Source organism: Argopecten irradians, chromosome 6 (genome assembly GCF_041381155.1).
Source record: "Argopecten irradians isolate NY chromosome 6, Ai_NY, whole genome shotgun sequence".
Taxonomy (NCBI): Eukaryota; Metazoa; Mollusca; class Bivalvia; order Pectinida; family Pectinidae; genus Argopecten; species Argopecten irradians.
The window spans coordinates 41589710-41607728 of record NC_091139.1 but is presented as its reverse complement, the minus strand read 5'-3'; the positions used below and the strand labels follow the sequence as shown (position 1 = coordinate 41607728).

The window sequence follows — 18019 nt, the reverse complement described above, 5'->3', positions numbered from 1 at the left end:
TTTTCATATGATGCACTGGAAGAAATGGTGCAACTGATAATGTTGTTATACAATCGAGAAGACATTCACAATTGAATATTAAAAGAAAACAAAATAAAAACCACCTAGTACCGTATTCGACCCAACAAGCGTCCAGGGCGTATACAAATTGAAAAGAATGAAAAGGTGCAAATAGAACGAAATTGTATTGCAAATCTATACATTTTTGTGTAGTTTTGGTCTTAATTTCCAGGGCGTATACAAATTGAAAAGAATGAAAAGGTGCAAATAGAACGAAATTGTATTGCAAATCTATACATTTTTGTGTAGTTTTGGTCTTAATTTATGCCTAGGCAATTGAAATCGAGGCCTCAAAAAGAGGGAGGGGCACTTATAGGGACATGAGCGCTTATTAGGCCGAACACGGTATATAACGTTGATAAATAAGATAGAGAGAAAGTCATAAGTTTCATTTGACTTAGGCCTAGAATGTGTGTATTTAATATCTGAATCAAGTATTTTCCATTTTGCAAATCAGACATATAGGATAAGATGTCTGCCCGATAACAGATGAGAAATAATGTCAATTTTATTTGATTAAAAGCAATAAAATGACATACCTTTTCTATGTAGTTAAACATGTCATAAATAATTTTTCACAACCTTTGATTTAGTTTTTGTAAAAACTCGCACAATTATATGTTGACACTGAAAGGATTAAGATAATCCTATTGTTACTTAGCCCTGGACTGTATAGCGATTGTCTCGCGAGTTACGACTCTGCGCGTGCGGCCCGTGGTACGGGTGTCGCTCAAGTGACGTCACAGCCCTACTCAGCGAGACCATGTACCCGACAGGACGAGATCAGGACTGAAGTGAGTAACTCACGTCCTATATGGTTTTATTTATTATAGTGCTATGGACTTGTGGTTTATACCACTTTTAGATTTTCTTAAGTTGGATTTACATCGTACGTGGAACGACCGAGTTAAGCAAACTTGTGTTTACACTGTGAACTACACGTTACGTTTGTGTGAGAACTGTTGAAGTTTGTAAAATGTCGGACTTATCATTTTCACATATGGATTACAAAATGTTTCCAGGCGGGTATTACCGGGAACTGCCACCGTATCAACACACATCAACCCCGACTCTCCCGCATCATGTGCCCGGAGGTATCGGGGATATCCCGACCCCCGCGGATATGAGTATGTTAAATGACTTTTACCAAAAAGCTGACATGTTTAATGTAAATGTGAATGCCAAACCGCCCGGCCCCGGGGATTCGTCCCCGGACAGCGGACATGGTGGTGATGTAAAGAACGACACCGCCCTGAGTGGGGAGGAGGAGGGAGTGGAACTAGACAGCGGTATCATTGACCAGACTCCCCCCGCACGGCGTTACCACAGTGATGAGGAAAACTGCGACATCAAACCGACAGGACACAGGAAACGGAAACGCCCAATCCCTAAAGGTAAACCACCGTACAGTTATATCGCTCTCATCAGTATGGCTATATGTAACAATACTGAACGGAAACTCACCCTCAATGACATTTACAAGTTCATCACTGACAAATTCCCTTACTTCCGGGACCACCCTAACCAAAAGGGATGGAAGGGGTCCATCCGTCATAATCTAGCCCTAAATGACTGTTTTGTGAAGCTGCCCCGCCGGCCGGGGATGAAGGGACACGAATGGGCTATTGACGCGGAATACGAGGATATGTTTGATCACGGGAGCTTTCTAAGGAGGCGATACCGCTACAAGGATGGAGTACGTAAAAAGGCGCGCCATTCATCGGCGCCAAGTTCCCTGGGGTCCCCGGATGTGGTTCTGCAGCCTCAGCGCCATCACGTGGGTCTCAGCTGTCTTGAAAACAAAATGGCACAACTTCACCCAACTGACAACACGTTTGGACACTCATTCAATGTACAACATGACTACGCCACGTCTGTTGAGGAACGTTCCTCTAACAATGGTTTGTGGAACCCGTTTGTAAACGACAACGTGCAGACTACGCCGCTATCACATTCAAATAAGAGTCCGCCATCATACAACGATGCGTGTGCAACTTCCCCACAGTCTCAAATGACGTCATCACCTAATGATGGTCACTCTTCTTCAGATGGGAACAGTAGGTACACGTACCAAAATTACATGAACGGAATGGCAGGCTTCTGGGGCCAGAGTAACTTGCACCAATTCCAGGGATTACATATGCCGAACTTGAACATGGCACATACTTCTGGAATCAAAACTGAGAGTCTAAGCCCTCTAGGTAACGCAACAAATATGTGGAACTCGCCATACATTGATCCAGGATTAAAATCACAGCCCATGTATCCATTCCAAGGACTTAGCCCCGCACAGCAAGACAAGAACTTCCCGATGGCCCGGGTCCCGGGGTCTGGACTACCGCCCCCGTGGACATTGTCGACCCCGCAGTAGTGACGTTTCGGACCTGACGGAGATACATATGGCCTATTTGATTGAACACTTACAATTTTCAACAATGAACTTGTAACTTTGAATTTTATATTTAAATGGAAATGATTGAAAATGTTTTTATGCTTAGCTGAAAAACTTGACAGCTAAATCTGTGTGTGTGATTCGTTCCCTTGCACAGTATGGTGCTATATATTCTCTATACATATCTTATGTGTTTTAAAGACAATTCTGTCATTTTAATACTCACTCTCTTTATTGAACAATAGCTTTTTATGTACATACATACAAATTGAACGAATGCCCAAAGGTTTATATAAAACGAAATGTTTTTAATTGAAAAAGAAATGTTTTCTTTGTTTTCTGTTTTGTCGTCTAAATTTGGCGAAAACCTGAGTCGTTTCGTTTATATGGTTGGACCGGTCGGACTGTAGTTGTTTATAAAATATTGACTGGCCTGGTGATTTTATGTTGTTTTCTAACTAGATGTGATGATGACGTTCATGGCATGTAATGGAATCTATAGGTACATCAAGATTTAAACATAAGTAATTGGTACTTTTACGAAAGGTCAAACCGGTTGTTCCACATAAACGAAAGCACTCAGAAATAGACAAGATTGATTACCATGGAATTTTCCTTTGTTACGACGAAGTGTTTGAACCAATGGTAGCTAAGAGCATTTATATGGGTTACATATGTAATAACTTCTGTTTAATACACATAACTTTAACTTGGCTTTTAAAAACCAGCTAGATTAAATTAGACTTAATTGATACAAAAAAACAGACAAAATAAGGTCAACACAAGTAAATGCGTCTAACTACTTTTGTATAGTTCCAACACAACGTGAAAAACAACAGGTTGAACGAGTGCTTTATATAGACCGAATGTTCTATTTACCGCCTATATACCGTTAATCTGGCAGTTCGGCTGATAGTAATGCCACGGGAAACCAACAACGTTTATAAACACAAACTGTTAGAAAAAAAGTTCATTTAAGCATTGAGCATTCTTTTGGCAAGTACGTTGAATTTGTCGTTGTCCAGTTGGCATTTATACTTCCCTAATTGCCGACTGGATGTAGTTAAATCCTTATATATGGATGCCAACTGACAGCAGTAAATTTAATCAAGCGCATTAGCGCTTCATACTAAATTTGCCGCTGTCCAAGTGGCATTCATACTCCAAAAATTGCTAGCTTTATGTAGTTTAATTCTTGTATTTACATTTGATAGCAATCTTTAATGAAATCACGAAATTCTGCATCTATGATGAAAAAACAATTTCCTTGTCGTAAAGTACAGAACAGCGACTTCAACAGTCGTCTTTCGTGATTGCTTGAACGACAATTGTGACGTCACTATGGCAATGACGTCAAAATGAGCGATGGCAGTTCATGTGCTGATCAAATCCCAACCGCGTTTAGTATGAAGAAGGGTTGCTGTGAAAATGTAACTGCATTAAGTTGGAAGTGCGCTAGAACTGATTAGTTTACATCTGTCAGATAGTTTTATGATTGAGCGCCAGGGGCCAATGGAGGCCGATTCCATGTCTCGGAGACCGATGGGGCCGATTGTATGTGTCTCGGACTGCAAGGGAACAGATGGAACGGTTTATAGAGCAAAGACCGGTCCGTTTCTCTGATTCCTGAAAAATTCTAACCGTTACCGGTAAGGACCGTCTTCAATTTATCTTTCTGAAAACTGAACTACGTGTATATCATTTCCCCCTTAACAGTGTCATGATATTGAAGTACGTGTCGAGTTAATTCTATTACACATGTTTATTTCATCATGTGGATAAAACAAAATGTATTGATCACGGTATTATATATGGATATAGAAAACGTCTGCAATCAACCAGTAGACGGCAGACTGTAGTAACAGAGTCTCTCTGGGTGCGTACCTTGGTCCATATTATAGGTAAATATACAGGTACGGTTTTACACTAGATATAGTAGTGACCAATCGATCGAGCAAAGGCAGCAACGCTTTTTCTGTAAAAATCTCTCCAGAAATGGCGATCAATGTCCCATAGAAATCTATCGGATCAGAGCATATGTCGGATCCTTCGTATAAAGAATCGGAGGCCACTTTGAACAACTACGTACATTGCAACACAGTTCATAGACTGTTTTCTAAGATGTAGGCCTACAACAATTCCGATGACGTCAAAGAAACCGTGTATTGTCAACTACGTCATAATTTGTTGACCGGGTGCCGGAGTCTGTCCTTCTTAAGGCGACTGTCGATAAGAATGTATAATTTCGAGGGAGGGTAAAAAGCGGGAAACATGTCGGATGAATTTCGGCTGCTGGCTGAATGTCAAAACCCAAGACAGGTGAGTTTGTTACCTTTGTTCTGTTAGCTGTTCGCTGATTGTTTTTATTTCGACGTGAAAATCCTAAAATCATCAATATTGACGGCATGATCGAGACACTAAGAAACGATATGTCATCCAATATACAAAAATATACTCATAAAAATAAGTTTAATTAATTTTAAGCTATAATTTTCAATTAATTTATCGAACAGGCGAGTTCCTGTGAAACTTATCAGGAAAATTCATAGAGTTTGAATTATGTTCAACGTGATCTTGTTTATTTCCTTTGTTTAAAAGGCTGATTGTAGGAATATACGACACATAATCATGAAGGATTTGGATTTCTGTCGTGGTGAGGAAACATCATCCATGTCTAAATATTACTATTCAAATAGTATAAAAATGGCTCGATGACTGTAGTAATGTGGTTTTAAAATATATATCTGTATGTCATATTGCATTGTCTTGGAACTTTCCGCCTCTCGTTGGTGACACAGGCATACATCTTTATATCATCAGCAAATAGTTTTAACTGCGTTTATAACACGGTAGTGTGCTTCCTACGACGATTTTAATGATTTAAAAACTACTTTAAAAACTTAAGAAAAGAAAATATGGTGTGTGTCCTGCTGGCTAACACCAGTAATGTAGCTTGGTAGAGACCACACGGACATAATAGACTACTAATTACCGCGTATATTGCGCTTATTTCATAGAGGTCTAACACTTGTACGGAGGAAAAGGAGTATGCGCATTTCTATCGAAACCAGGAAAATATGTAAGTCAGAGACGACCCACTGGATATTGGACAGTCTGAGGCGCTAACACAATATATTTACAGTATACAGTTGTTTCATGCCTTATCAGTTAACAGTCAGAACTCTTTTCCCGAGGTGTTAAGACCAACTCTAGGAACTGTTTCCCAGCACAGGGGGGGGGGGGGGGGGGGGAGAGTTTTGATTGTTGACTGATAAGGTATGAAACAACTGTTTTGTTACCTGAATAGTCTAGAAACATCGAATCGGTGTTCAATATAGCAAACAATTAACTTGAAAATTAGCTATTTTTGTATCATACAACGCCGGGCGAAGTTGTATTTTCAATACATATATATATATATGTAACGATTTTCAAGCAACTTCGCATGAAAACAGTCGAAAATGTTTCCTTTACATTTATATAGAGAGCTAGAGAACAATGTGAATTATTACACCCTTCTTTCTCTAAAGAGTGAAATTTTATTTCGTTTGAGAAAAGTTTGTAACTTTGTCGGTTCCTATAATCCAAAAAGTCAACTTAATGACCATGTTTTCAGCTCTAAAGTCAAAGTCAAATTTTGGTAACTGCCACCGATTTCATTGTTGTGATATAATGAAGCTAAGTTGTTCGCATTAGCTAAGACCGATATTATTGGATCAATATCAGACTCCAAATTGTAGCCTAGACAAGTACACATAGATATCCCTATACGAGCTGACGGTGACCAGCACAAGGTGATTTTAAAGGCGACTAAATTTAGTACCTTATCTTTTTTTTTTTTATCTTACTTTCTTCTTCCTAATGTCTCCCTTGACAACACCTCACTTTTGAGATTCTGTGAGGAAGGTTTTGGGTTCTGTCCTCTGGCCGAGATAACTGCTCCTGCTTAGTGCTCAACATTAAGGGAGTGGGACGACTGGTTCGCCTCTTGTTAGTATAATGTGATCGGGCGGTGTGTGTTGCTTGGTATAACACTATTCAAAGGACAAGAGTTTCATTATACAAGTACGTGTGTATTACACTGTACGTGTGCATTACACAGTACGTGTGCATTACACAGTAGTGTGTATTACACTGTACGTGTGTATTACGTGTGTATTACACAGTACGTGTGTATTACACTGTACGTGTGTGTTACGCGTTTATTTTGTGTGTATTACACTGTACGTGTGTATTACGTATGTATGACACAGTACATGTGTATCTATTATACTGTACTTCTTCTTCTTCTGTATACGGGACGCCGTCAAAGTATGACGATTAAGTCACGGGGACCTGTAGGGGTGCAAGGGTGTGAAAGGATTAGATTTGTGATTTTTTTAGTATATAGATAAAAGGTGTGTGCAGAACTAATGTGTAAGGGCTTCAAGGGCCACGTTGGAAATATGTGCCTTGAAGTCATCGAGTGTAGTGCATTGTACTGCTGCTACAGAGAGGAGATTCCATTGTGTTATTGTTTGTGGGAAAAATGAATATTTGTATGTGTCCTTTGTAGCAGAGATTTGTCTGAAGCAGTGTGGATTGGAGTGTCTGGTTCTGTGGTCTACTGGTATGAGTATGGTCTGGTATTCGACGGCAACTATATTGTGTATTATTTTATAGAAAAGTATCAATCTGTTGGCCAGTTGAGTTGATGTATCATGTTTGTAACTGAACTGGTGTCGTGATAAGTACGTGGTAAGTACGTGTGTATTACTTGTGTATTTCGTGTATACATATTACACAGTTTGTGTGTATTTCGGAGACACCGCACTTCATCCGTCGTGGTCTGTCGTCAGTAAACTTTTCATATTTTAAACCCCTTCTTAAGAAATTATCCTGACATGGTTCCGACCAATTATTCTTATTTTCTAATCGATCAGCATTCCAACATGGCCGCCAAAACCGTCATCTTGAGAACACATTTCAAACTTCTTCTCAAAGGCAACCAGTGCAATTAAGCTAAAAGCTTAAACTGATCTTGAGATGATTCCCAAGAAGTGTTGCTATTTTTGGGTCAAGCCGAAATCAAATATGGCCACCACGACACCATCATGTAAGAACAATTCCACTGATGCTGAAAAATGGTATGAATAATGGAAGTGCAGTCTATGAATTTGTAGGCCGTCCCAAAAGCATTTCCCTGTTAGTCCAAATGGGTGCCAAAATCATCATGTTGGGAAAAAACCCGTAATTATTTCGTTTCATGCTCAACTGTTACTCATGTTATCAGATGACCGTTAATGCCTTTTGGTTTACTTTATACCATAGTAATGTTACATAAGAAAAATAGGAAAGGAGAAGACTTAAGAATGATTTCCCTTGCCCAGATTTCAGACAGTGCTAAAACCCCAGGAACAAACAAGAACACTTTCCAATAAGAATAAATGGACATGAAATACGGGCCTTTTGGTTCATACTTGTTAGAACATACATGTATGTTATGTGACAGCTTCTTACTAGCAACATTTTCTTAACAAACCATTCAGCCTTCAAAATCCAGTATCAATACGTGTCGGTAGACTCGTGCATCGACACCGACGAGTCGATAGAGAGATTTCCGCTGTTCATTGTCATACGCAAGGCATTAATAGATCCTGTGGATGTGTACGTGAGCTGTTTACCCAATAGATATTCAAGCCATCTAGTGATCACAGTTTTACTGGAAAATAAAATGTATGTACGTCTAATGAAGCTGGAGGCTGCTTTTTCATGCTAATGTTCTTGGATTTTAGAATCCGCTATCAATATAATGTCATGATGGGTTGCGTTCAATAAACTCCGTATCGTTATAGTGGTATCAAGGTTTCCTTTATAGACGCGTACAGTTATAATCAAAGACGAAACGAACAGGTAGTTATCACTGAAAATAGTAAGGGCATTAAAGTATTGATATATATCACCAGGCCCCAGAATCATGAAAGTCATATGCTTAATTTTTTGCTTAAAGTCAATAAAAATGACGAAATTTTTTGTAAAGTTATCTGCGACTGGTTAAGTCTAAATTAAAAATAGTTCATGAGTTTGGAGCCAGGTTATGGAATACCAATATTATTAACAATTTTGGAGTAATACGCAACTGTTTTATTGCAAGTTTTAAATTACCACGGGTAACGATGCCAACACATTTTGTGGAATTATTATTTTATATGCACCACACACAGTCATGTGACATGGCGTGACCTCCTACACATGTACAAATGCCATATATAATCAAATTATATGGTTAATTGGTAATTAGATGGGTGGTATGACATCCGTAACGAATCTACCCTTAGTAACACGCGATACACCAATGATGACGTCACTCGTTTGAATATCGTTATAACGCCGGATATAAAGGAAAACAAAAAAAAGTTATCATGGATTTAACCTTAATTATTTATTTCAGCTTCAATTGCTGTTTTCAAATGGGAAGGACATAGAAGCCAGAAACAGCCGCCACGAAACCCCTTTAATGGCCGCCATTGCCAGTGTGGATTCACAGTTAGTGGCGTCGATCGTCAAGACTCTCATTAGCCTTGGAGCTGACACTAATGTGAGGAACGGACTCCGTCAGACACCATTTAATGGCCGCCATTGCCAGTGTGGATTCACAGTTAGTGGCGTCGATCGTCAAGACTCTCATTAGCCTTGGAGCTGACACTAATGTGAGGAACGGACTCCGTCAGACACCATTCATGTACACGTGTATCATGGACTACCCGGAAGTGGCCTTTCTTCTCTTGCAAAAGGTCAGTCAGGTCTCAGCAAGGAATTTCTAAAAATATTTTTTGATGTTGTAAAACTTTCTCAATCTAAAATTTTACGAAGTGCTTTGTACCATTACTGTAAGTATTGATTATACTAATTTGGCCATGGATCCGCTAGGGGACGAGCGAGGTGGTTGGTGTGATTGAAGGTAGGGGTAATATTGCTGCAATGCTGACTTCTATACACGATAACGACCTAGTGTTTACCAAAACGTATAGTAGACAAGTACGTATTCGTCCTAAGGAAAACTGATGTCATTGGCGAGTAAAGCAGAATAGTGATGTGTTGTATAGGATTAACTAAGATAAAATACGTGTAAAATGTGGTTTTCATGAAAGGAAGTACATGTAGCATGCAAATCTGAAATGCATCTTGCATTGTCTATAATATTTTGAATGATAACTACGATATGTTTTATTAACTTGAGAATGTGTCACTGATTCAGCTTTTGGTGTTACAGGAAGGAACCGATATCAACGCTCAAGATAACAAGGGTATGACCGGACTCATGTTCGCGTGCCAGCTCAACAACGTCGACATGGTGGAATTAATTCTCAAATTACACGCTTCCGGTCAGCAAAAGGTTGACCTTTCATTGCGGAATCTGTTTGGTCGAACTGCTTTGGAGGAAGCCATCGAAAAACGGAGTGCCGAGACGATAGCGATGTTGTCACGTCTCAAGAAAAACGAATTACGGAAACAGTATTCGGATTACGGAAATAACCCAAAACGAAAGGTCCGGAAGTCGGAAGATGTTCGTCCACTTCGTCCGAAGTCTGAATTCGATAGCTATCGAACGGATGTCGTGAAATCTGTGAGTTGTGATTCCCTGACCACTTCAGTCGATACGAATGCATTGCATCACTATAAGCGTGAACTTGCTGACGAATTTGTCAAGTTATCCGATAAACCTGATCGCACACAACCTGACAGTAATCATTTCACCACAGATGGTATAAACAAACCCTCGCGAGACAACGAACAGGAAAAACAGGGCGAGGTTGGGGACCTGGTGCTGGCCGTCCGTCAATGTGCCGCAGACATCAGACAGATATGCAAGGATTATGATATAGATTACAGCAAGGAAACTAACCAGCCACATTTACCAGTTGTGTCACAGCAACGAAACAACCGTCGTAATCAGTCGGACGAAGTAGATACAGAAATACATGGCAGTGACACAAAAGGTAAACGTTCGAGCCGGTCCTCTGGATCAGTTGCTCAGAGTGGTGTGGTAGATTTATTGTCACGTCGACATAAAAAGAACGCCGCCAAACGCAAGGAACGTCACCAAGATCTCGCGCAGCTCGTGAACACTCTTGTGATGTCTGGTGCCAAAAATGATAGCGGCTTTCGTGAGTCACGTGACAACAAAACGTGCTACGGAGATCATGAAAGGAAACTTAAGTCACCTCACATAACGGAGAACTCCATAGATTCGAGATCCGGCCGACAATCGGAACTCATGGCAACAAACTCTATATCAGTTACCAAACTTACTGCAAACCCACGTTCCAGTAATGCGCTCGTGCATACTTCGAGAAACAACTCACGTGACACGTACAGTGCCCACTCGATATCACCTGACCAAAAAAGGTTGTGTGAGCGGCCAATGGTGGACAAGGTCATAATCACGCCGTCACGTGAGGGCGGAATGGCCGGAGGGATTACTTTACAAGTCCCTATAGAACAACAAGCGCTGAACAGTACGGGCTACTTCCGTCAAGGAAAACCTAAAAAGAGCAAAAAGCATCGAAAGAAGAAAGAAAAATCACAACCAAAAGAGAAAGCAGCTAAGAATGGCGTGTCAAATGATAATAAACATGTGCCTGTTGAACTGATATCGGATTCTAAACATCTGGAGCCTTTAAAATGGCGCTCATTTAAGGACCCATTACCCAGCATTCCGTGTTCTTCTAATATGAAAACTCATAGCGGTGTATGTCTGCCTCCATTGAGAGAAAGTCTGCGCTACACCGGGTCAGCCCGCCCAGTAAAACTACAGACCCTAGACCGGGATCTGTGGCGCATTATAGAGGCATCCAATCTGTCCAAGGTCAAATCCCAAAAATAAAGTACCTGTGATAAATTATATTGTAAAGTTAATGATTTGTTTGTTTATTTGTTAAACCATTACGACATTGGTAGGTTGTCTTTTACTCGAAACTCATTGTTACCATGCAAATATTCTCGTCTATAGAAACATGAATTCTAGCTCAGCCCGTACCACAGTGATTCTCGAGTCCCTTTAAAGATGCTCCATCGCCGACAGAACATGTATGATATTTATTATTCGAACAATAATTAGTGTTTAATCGTGTATATATGTGCCTAATTAACACAAAAAATAACATAGAATAATTTATTTCGCCTTTGGAGCATGCGCAGTCATTACTTCATTCAATATAGGATATAGTGCTACGGATTTTTTTCGGGATGCAATTAATTATTTTTCATATTTTTAACTTGAAGTAAAATTAGAAGCTCAAACTTTTCAATGATGGTAATGGTGTAAAGTAAGTAACTTTTGTAACTGAAGAAAAATACTAAATCGTCTGCTCCTGTTTTTGAAAGTGAAAAAATACCATTTGTCAGCGGTGGAGCATCTTTAACATTATGATCACGGTATTTTAAAAGTGTCTCCTAAGGATCCGTGTACACCCGAAATACTAAAACTTTTGACCAATCTATGCAATTTGAATTAGGGATCACAGCATCCATCTTAATATTTTCTCCATATAAAATTATGCCTATATTTCACGTCTACAAAACACATCTGTAGGTTAAGAGGAAAATGACATTGTGAATACTACATGGTTCTCGCATCTCCGATTTACGTTTTGACTAATGCAATAAAACGTAATAACTCTGTAACTACATGGGTGGGATAATCCATGATATTACAACTAACACTACATTTATGAATCACCAGTACTTCAAACCCCTTGAGAGAGTTCATTATACACGGATTAAATGATTTATAACGTTGTCTCATCTTCGATCGGATCTATCGAGACCAAATATCGACACCAATTCCACATAATGCTCTGACTTCTGCTTGGTCAGCTCCACTCAGTGCATCATCTATTTGCTTTCCCTGATTAATTACGATATACATTAGGTTTACGCTAGTGTTAATACATGTGTAACTGTCGATGGCATATTATCGAACCTCAATGTACCAATGTACCGTCAGTAAAAACTATATCGGGTGCAATATATCTGGAGTAAAACGGATATTGACCGGGACATCTATGTCAACAGAAACTTAAAGTTGTATGTGCCGTAATTTTCATACTCACAAATCAAAACGAGTTTTTTTTTTAAATATTACCATCGCCTTCCAAAATTACCAGCATTTGGAGAATTACAATGCTTACAATGCATAGGTTGTAATTTTCCAAGCGCAAATAAGAGCTGAAAATGTCATTGGCAGCACCCCCAAAAATGATTATATTTACATCTACGGCGCGATATGTTTGTCTGTCCACTTGAATAATTTTCACAGCTTAATTCATCAAACCTGGTGGGTTTTAATTAATTACCGTAGACAAAAACAGCATGTCAAAATATTTCCCAGATACGGCACATATAACTTTAAACAAGAAACCCCAGTGGGAAGTTGGTGAGCTGAGAGATGAGTCTTTTCTATGCTTTTCAATCCTTCCCTTTTCCATTCACATTTGATAGCATAGGGAAACAAAATGACACGATATTTTTTCCGACAGTCTAGAAATACAATATATACATGTAAAAGAATGTGTCAGGAAGAACCTAGATATAATACGCAAGAGATAATTATCCGGCTCTTTCTGAGAAACAGCGATAAATGACAGCTGTCATGATTTCGGGATCGGTCCAAAATGCAATTGGCACAAATTAAGCCAAATGGAAAGTTTCTATATGAAAAAAGATCCCTTCAATACTCTACTATTTGAAACCTGAATCAAACTCATCTCTTTGGTCATCAATAGGCCATGATGGTCACTTCTCGATCATGATGTTTACAGAGTGATCCCAAAATGCAATAGGCACAATTAAGGTTCGATGGGAAAATCTACAATGATCTCTATCATGTAACAAATCATAGCCATCACACCGTTTTACGCAGATTTATGATGCAGATGATGATCTCTAATTGGGTCTCTACAGTATAGAACAGAGTGAGGATAAGATTCACGTTTCGTGTTTTCTGCTGGAATGCGTTCCTTTATTGTGACATAAAGAGCTTTATCAGTCTTGTTACCTGCGCATTATAAACGTATACCTATTGGCTATCAAGTCACGAGGGTTGTTTGAAACACGTGTCGAGAAAGATCCTTTTACTTCTTCCTTATTAATCACGGAATCTCGCCGAGGACAATTTTACTGACACTATGCATTGATGTTGGAGATCGTGTCTGGAGAGACGTCCATCAAAAATCTGAATATATCAGAGTCACGAAGAGGACTTTCAACAGGGATTAAAGATCGTGCCGACTGTCAGATGGTTCGAAGTGCTTCTGTTCTGACACTGTTCCAATGCAATTTCTTCTTGCTTTCCAAGTTAAGTCGTCTGCTTATATCCGAGGCCTTCTGATATTTCGATTCATTAGAACGGGTTCTTTCTATGATGTTGCGGGTGTGACAACATAGAAATTTTCTTTACACTGATGATGTAGCGTTTTTGGCATTCACTATCATTCTCCGGTCCAGGATGTCTGTCCATGTTTCCTAGCACCTCGAATGAATTACGTTGTTTATTCCTGGATTTTTCTAGAATTGCAACGTGTTCTTCTTATCCTTGTAATTGTAATAAACGTAGGACTTGTATTTACCAGTAATGTTTATACTCTTGACATTTGCAATGTGCGTATGTGTCATGAGAGATTCTGATCGTTATTTAGAGCTTAGGATACCAAATTAATGTACATGGGGAATGTTGGGAAGTCAGGACATAGATTTTACCTATATATTCATATAATAGAAATAGTTTACCGATAATCCCAGCTGTGATGCATCTAAGTGGATTTTCATGGACGACATGGATTTGTGAACTGAAGGGAGTCGGAGTAACAAAGTCTGTTAAACTTCTTATTTTATATCAAAATAGACTTTCGTCAGTTGGAAGGACTTATACATACTTGTGATATTGGATTCTCATCCTGATACTACAACCTGTGAGGTGTAACTGAGGCATTATCGTCAGTCTATGCGCGATTACCAGAGTTGTCCGATTCGCGGGCGCCATCTTTGTTTACGTAGTGACTAAGTAGCAGAATAGGGATAAGGAAAGCCTTGCTAAATAACTTATTATATTATATAGTAATATCGTAAGAGTGATTTGAAAGAATGTTGTATCAAAGTGTGAGAACGATGCGTTGTGTAACGCATACATTCAGAGTAAAGTCTGCGGACTATATTTCGTGTCAGAGAGCATCAGTGTACTTCCGGTACTATAATAGTATCTATACCAAAGTGCCGGACAAGTTAGTAGAAACATTGTTTTTTTGTAAATTCTGACGGACACGTCATATTCTAGTACTTTATTATGTGTAAATTAATCGTAGATCAAACGGACATACGATAGTTAATTATTTAGATATCTCGTCATGTCATTGATTGTATTGTCCGGCGAAGAGATTATTGTACGGCGCCGGACAAGCGGCGATTGGTCAGATTCGGTCACGTGATCGCTGGAAAGTTTATATAAGCGCGCGATTTCAACTGTCTTGTCAGATTTGCTCAGCCAGCGACAGCAGCATACACTGATACGGCAAGGTACTTAGCCTAACATCATGGCTTGGGATTTTTGGATATTATATATGTATTCAATAGGTTTTTATATACCTATACATAAATGAGTCAAAGAGAAAGTTACTAAATTCTAAATAAGATGAATATTTCCTCAGAATTCGTGGAGTTATCTCCCATTTACTAATACTATATACCGAGGTGGTACATCCGGTCATTCTACGTTTCTATATTTAAAACTATGATGGTATCTGACCAGTCAACGCGCCCGTATATTCGTCATATGTCAATTACAATGCTGTAATGCTATCTCCTACTACACTAGCGACTTTGAGAGAAAGAGAGACTTAGAGGAAGGCCAAAACTGTAATGTAATTTTAAACATGTTCCACCTAAATAAATTGATAGACTAAAAAGAAGTTTGTCTATTGTCTTTGAGAAGCGGCCTTGGAGGGATCAACGAATCGGCTAATTCCTGTTACAAATGGTGTCAGAAGTGGGATATCAGACTTTTTATGATATCTAGGATAAGGAAATCGCCTTGACAACTTGCTAGTGTAGTGGAACTTTGTACATATTTTCAAAGTTATCCAACTTATGTTATAGTTATCCGAGTCTTACAATTTATGATGGCGAACTCACCGGATCGCGACATAGTTTTCCGACATGACATGGAACCTGATGAGCAAGGTCAAGGGGACAGGGATGATAAAGCTAATGATGAAACAGTGGAATTTGAGGATTTCGAAGACGCATCTGACTATGTAGAGCCAAATCGCATTCCAGAGCCAAGTGGTCGCTTCCAACCAAGGAAGACTATCCAGATGAAGCCCGAGAAGTATACAGGGACTGAAGACTGGCAGGAGTACATATCCCATTTTGATGCATGTGCTGAACTTGGAAGATGGGGAGACAATGAGAAAGTATTGGCCCTAGCAGCATGCCTTCGTGGACCAGCACGAACCTTTTATATCAGTTTGCCTTCGGCCGACCGGAAGACATACCAGAGTCTTATTGACAAGCTGGAGTTACGATTTGGGAGTTCTAGAGAACAGAATAGGTGGCTGTCAAGGTTTGAAGCTCGTAAACGCCAACCAACTGAAACTATTGCTGCCCTTGGGGATGACCTCCGACAGATGTCACAACGGGCCTATGTAAATCTCAGTGCAACTGCAGAGGAAGCGTTAGCTTTGAATCAACTTTATAAAAGCATTACTTTAGAGATGAAATGTCGGTGTATTGATAAAGATTGTAAAACTGTAGAACAAGCTGTAGAGGTGGTGGAGAGATACGAAGGAATTCTTGGAGAAGATGACAAGAAGAGGTCAACAGTTAGAGCAGTCAGTGAGCAAACCCAACACTCCCAAGACAATAGGCCCCTTGACAGATCAAGCAACTCTGGAGGAATAGAAAGTATGCTTAAAAAGCTGGAGGAACGACTTGCGAGACTTGAGAGTGGCAATAAGAAGTCATACCGTGGCACCGGGCAACCAAATGGTAATAGGACTTGTTATATCTGTCAATCTCCAAATCATTTCATGAGGGATTGTCCTGATAAGAAGAATCCAAGTAATAATCAACAGATTCAGGGAAACTCCCATCCGTCAGCTCAGAGGGCCTAGGTATGACGGAAGAAAGGCCCAGCGGAAACGAAAGTGTGATGTGGCTGGTAAATGTTGGAGAACCATACAAGAAATGGGACAATGGCTTATACATACAAGGAAATCTTTGTGGAGTTGTTCCTGTAAACTTTTTGATTGACACCGGCTCAACAGCTACTTTAATCCCGACATCCGTTTTCCATTCTTTAAGCAGTGACTACTATCTTACCTCAAATTCACGCAGGTTGTTAGATGTAAATGGTAATGAAGTAAAAGTCCCAGGCCGTACGGAACTTGGGATCCTAATTGGTGATACCATATATCACACACCCGTTACTGTTTGTGACATCAATGGGGATGCCATACTGGGACGAGATTTTCTTCTGAAACACATAACCAGGATAGATTATAGGAAATTGGCACTTTGTACAAACACCGGCGACATTCCTTGTTGGCTTGGCGGAGAAACACAGATGGTATGTAAAGTTTTTGCAACTGAGACTACGTAGTTCCACCTTTTTCACGTGTTGGTGTACCTATTTCTATATCGGGTTCAACTCATTTAGCTGATGCTGGACTTATTGAGATGACGACGGATACTTTTGCCAATCAAGATGTACTCTTGCTTCCAGGCATTGTCAATACTCGAATGGAAGAGAAGTCTGTAACTATTGTTAACTTTGGGAGTGTATCTGTGACCTTGTATCCAAATATGCGGTTGGGAACCTGCGAGTCCTACTATGAGGAAGCTGTCCCAGATATTGTCCAGGCTGTGACACCCGCAGAGTAAAATGGCAATCATTCCAGTGACCAAGAGGTTCTATAGCATTTAACAGATCTGTTGGAGAGAAGCTCTGTTCACATCTCAGCTGATGAGAGAAGACAATTGGCGTTATTGCTGACGAAATATAGGAATGTCTTCTCACAGTCATCTAGTGATCTTGGCCGTACAGATAGAGTTCAACATAGAATCAATACTGGAACTGCCCATCCCATACGCCAACCAACACGCAGACTGCCCTTTGGTAAGCGGGACATCGAAAAAGCAGAATTGGAAAAGATGATAGAACGTGGTGTTGTAGAACCATCAAGTAGCGCCTGGTCCTCGCCTATCGTTCTAGTTTAAAAAAAAGGATGGTAGTACTCGGTTTTGTGTGGATTATCGGAAACTGAATTATGTCACAGTAAAAGACGCATACCCTTTGCCTCGGATTGACGAATGTCTGGATTCTCTATCTGGAGCAAAGTGGTTCAGTTGCATGGATTTTAATTCGGGATTTCGGCAGATAGGCATGAATGAAGAGGATAAAGAGAAAACAGCCTTTTCCACCAGTCAAGGATTGTACCAATTTAAAGTTATGCCTTTTGGTCTGGCAAACTCACCATCCACATTCGAAAGACTCATGGAGGATGTATTGCGTGGACTCCAGTGGGAAATTTG

General features: G+C 39.8%; 2 protein-coding genes across 2 annotated transcripts; both read left to right on the top strand.

Annotated features, from left to right (window-relative positions):
* Positions 1-341: 341 nt before the first annotated feature.
* LOC138325921 (forkhead box protein D2-like) lies at positions 342-2749 on the top strand. The gene has a single exon (XM_069271932.1). The coding sequence runs from the start codon at positions 1037-1039 to the stop codon at positions 2429-2431; it is 1395 nt and encodes a 464-aa protein (XP_069128033.1). The 5' UTR covers positions 342-1036; the 3' UTR covers positions 2432-2749.
* A 1862-nt stretch (positions 2750-4611) lies between these two features.
* LOC138325920 (POTE ankyrin domain family member B-like) lies at positions 4612-11335 on the top strand. The gene is made up of 4 exons (XM_069271931.1): positions 4612-4771; positions 8883-9011; positions 9124-9225; positions 9705-11335. The coding sequence occupies exons 1-4, from the start codon at positions 4724-4726 to the stop codon at positions 11316-11318; spliced, it is 1893 nt and encodes a 630-aa protein (XP_069128032.1). The 5' UTR covers positions 4612-4723; the 3' UTR covers positions 11319-11335.
* The last annotated feature ends 6684 nt before the right edge of the window (positions 11336-18019 follow it).